This window comes from Tupaia chinensis, unplaced genomic scaffold (assembly GCF_000334495.1).
Source record: "Tupaia chinensis unplaced genomic scaffold, TupChi_1.0 Scaffold000355_1, whole genome shotgun sequence".
Classification (NCBI taxonomy): Eukaryota; Metazoa; Chordata; class Mammalia; order Scandentia; family Tupaiidae; genus Tupaia; species Tupaia belangeri.
Window position 1 is genome coordinate 326811 of NW_006159850.1, and position 2982 is coordinate 329792.

At 61.7% G+C, this 2982-nt stretch overlaps 1 protein-coding gene across 2 annotated transcripts in view; it reads right to left on the reverse strand.

The window, feature by feature from the left end:
• CDK10 (cyclin dependent kinase 10) overlaps positions 1–2982 on the reverse strand; it is a 7818-nt gene that overhangs the window by 3189 nt on the left and 1647 nt on the right. Inside the window, exons 1-6 of one of the 2 annotated variants that reach the window (XM_006152528.3) lie at positions 1777–1941; positions 1628–1700; positions 1024–1095; positions 679–781; positions 450–531; positions 43–110 (exon numbers count right to left, since the gene is read on the reverse strand). In XM_006152528.3, coding sequence (XP_006152590.1) covers positions 43–110; positions 450–531; positions 679–781; positions 1024–1042 — 272 coding nt within the window. In that variant the 5' untranslated portion in view covers positions 1043–1095; positions 1628–1700; positions 1777–1941. Of the gene's footprint in view, positions 1–42; positions 111–449; positions 532–678; positions 782–1023; positions 1096–1627; positions 1701–1776; positions 1942–2982 lie in introns of those variants that run through there. The other variant, XM_006152527.3, reaches the window with a different exon arrangement.

Genomic DNA, 2982 nt, shown 5'->3' on the forward strand with positions numbered 1-2982 from the left:
TAATGCTGTGGGGCCCCCGCACTGCCTGCAGGGCCCACCCACCTGTGGATGATGAAGTTCCTGTGCAGGTACTGGAGGCCCCGGAGCACCTGCAGCACAATGCACTTGACCTGCACAAGGCCAGAGGTCAGCCCTAGCTGGCCCGCCACAGCCACACCGGCTGGCAGGGACAGCAGGGACACCGCCGCCCCGGCCCGGCTGGCAGGACCAGCAGGGACACAGCTGCCCGGGACCCGGCACCAAGCCTGCCTCGTGGCTGGGAGGGCACCACTATGGCCCCTGCCCAGGGCCATCCTGAGCAGAGCTGCAGGTGCAGAGCCCAAGGACAGGCCCACGCCTGGCCAAAGCCCAGCAAAGGCTCCAGGAGGCAGCAGGGCTCCACCCAGCCCCAGGCAGTCATGTTTAGTACACGCACACCCCCACCCACCCCAGGGCCCTCAGCCACAGACCTGGGCCTCCGAGAAGGGCGTCGGCATGTTCTCCAGGAGGCTGGCCAGGTCCTGCTCACAGTAACCCATCACCAGGAAGATGCTGAAGGGAACAAGGCGCCGACCATGCCACCTCCTGCCTTCCCCCGGGTGGCAAAGGGGCCCTCCTTTATGCCAGGAAGGGCACCAGGACCAGAGGGGGCCACACGGGGAAGGGGACAGCGGGAACAGAGGCCAGCAGCCTGCACACCTCTCCAGATGGTTGCCCACGACGACCTCCTTCAGCTCCACGATGTTGGGGTGGCAAAGGCGAAGGAGCAGGGTGATCTCACGCAGGCTGCTGATGGGGAGGCCTGCAAGGAGCCTCAGTGGCACGCCTGCACTCAGGGCTCCCGCCAGCCAAGGCTCAGGGACGGCCACCCACCCCCCGCTCCCGACACGCCGTGCCACTCTGGGCTGAAAGGGCACTGAGAAGGTGGAGCCCTGGCACAGCGGGGGATGACAGCCTGGGCCACAGCAGGTGCTCGTGGGGCTCAGCCCTGAGGAGACCCTCGTGACCCTCCCACTCCAGGTCCACCTGCGCCTGGCTGCTCACCGTCCTTCTCCTGGTCCATGCGCACTTTCTTCAGGGCGACGATCTCGCCCGTCTGGGTGTCCCTTGCCCGATCTGGGACGGAAACGTAAATGGCGGGTCTAACCCTGACCCCGCAAGCTCGCGCGCTCGCAGCCCTTCCTAAGCATAAGCCCCCACTCCCTTTGCCGCTGACCGGAGGCCCAGTGACACTCAGTCCTCATAAGACCCCAAGCCCAAGATGTGCTCCAAGGCTGCTTCTCCTCCCAGCAGGGTAGGGTGCCCGGGTTTGTGCCCTGGCACAAACTCAGTCGTGTGACGCGCTGTATGCACCCACTGCCCCTGTGTGCTAACGGCCAGCCAGCATGGGGCCTCCCGGGTAACCCTCATGTACGCAGACGGCTCCAGAGAGCTCTGTGCGCTTCCAGAGTGACTCATGCCACTGTCACAGCTGCTCGGGGCTCTTCTGTGGCTAGAGTCCTACGTGCCCCCACGCAGGCTCCACACCTGGATGACAGAGCTGACCCTTGCAACCAGCCACTCAGGTGTGTCCAGACGTGGGGCCAAGCAGGGGAGCGGACCATCCCCAGGTCTCAACACAGCTGCTGTGACAGCCACGGACACTCACATACGATGCCGTAGGTGCCCTCCCCAATCCGGTTCAGCTTCTCAAACTCCTTGACACTCCGGCACCGTCCCAGCTGAAAGACAGAGGTGCAGCTGGTATGGGGACATGGCAACCAGCCGGGGACACACGGCAACACCACACACACGTACCAAGGGCCTTCCCAAAGTTCACACAGGATGCGCGGAGAAAAACTACGTGCGGGTTTCAGAACTTCCATCTTGTTTAGGGTTTTGCCATAGGGCATGTGTATTCACCAAAGAGAGACAGAGAGGGAGAGTGAGACGTCACCCCTGGGGGGATGGCCAGGCTGCAGTCCCTTCTCCATTCTCCTCCTGGGACCCTGGGCATGCACACACAGCCAGCATGATTTTCAAGCCTTGAATCTTAGCCACCATACCACCTGCTGGCTCCAGGATTTTAAAACTTTTACACTCAAGTTTTAATCCTATTTCCGCAAACTTTCAGAGATCCTTCCACACCACAGTGCCTGCTTTGCAACCACACCCTCGGGCTTTTCTGATGACAGGGAGGGACACTGTAAGGCCGGCCACTCTTCCACCCAGCTGATGCCTACAGGCGGCAGCCGGGTGGAAACAAGCCCGGGGTTGCTGCCCTGAGGGCCCCTTCCTTCCCAGTGACGGGACACCTCGCAGTGAGCAGAGGGACGGGTGTGACCTCAGGACCAAAGGGAGCTGGCTGCCACCCACTCCTCTGCTCTGAGCCGGCCCGGATGGGATGAAGTAGGGAGCCCAAAGCCTGGCCCGCCCTGCAGGAGACGGCTGCCCAGCTCAGCTCCGAGTCGGGGAGTTGGGAAGGGAGAGCGAGGGCGTGACTCTGGCGCTTCCCCTCCCAGTAGACCTTCGGCTCTGATCTTCAAGGCAGGGGTTAGGGGCCCTAAATGAGCACCTCTCCTTGGACCTGACAGGTTCGCAGCAAGATCACAATTCTAACAGCTCAGGAATCGGCAGGTGGCGTGGCAGTTAAGGCGCTGCACTCCCTCATGGCTGACCACGGTTTGAATCCTGGATCTGGCAGCTTGCTTTCTCAACTTCCCTCCCTCTCTCTCGTTAAAATAAAGATAACAAGGACCACATGGCATAATGGTTACATCGCTGAACTCCCACTAGTCGGGCACAGGTGGAGTCCCCGACTAGGGACGGTGTGCCTGCATCCCAGGATCCCAGGAGGGTGGAGACAGGATTGGGCGAGGACATCCCCCGGGGGTGATTTCTCACCTTCAGCCTGCCTATCTCTCCTACCTGCCCCATAGGAAAAAATGTCTCAAAGATAAAAAACAAACAAAAAACGCCTGAGTCTCCAGGGACGGCGCCCTCCTGCCTGGCCTGCCCCTTCCC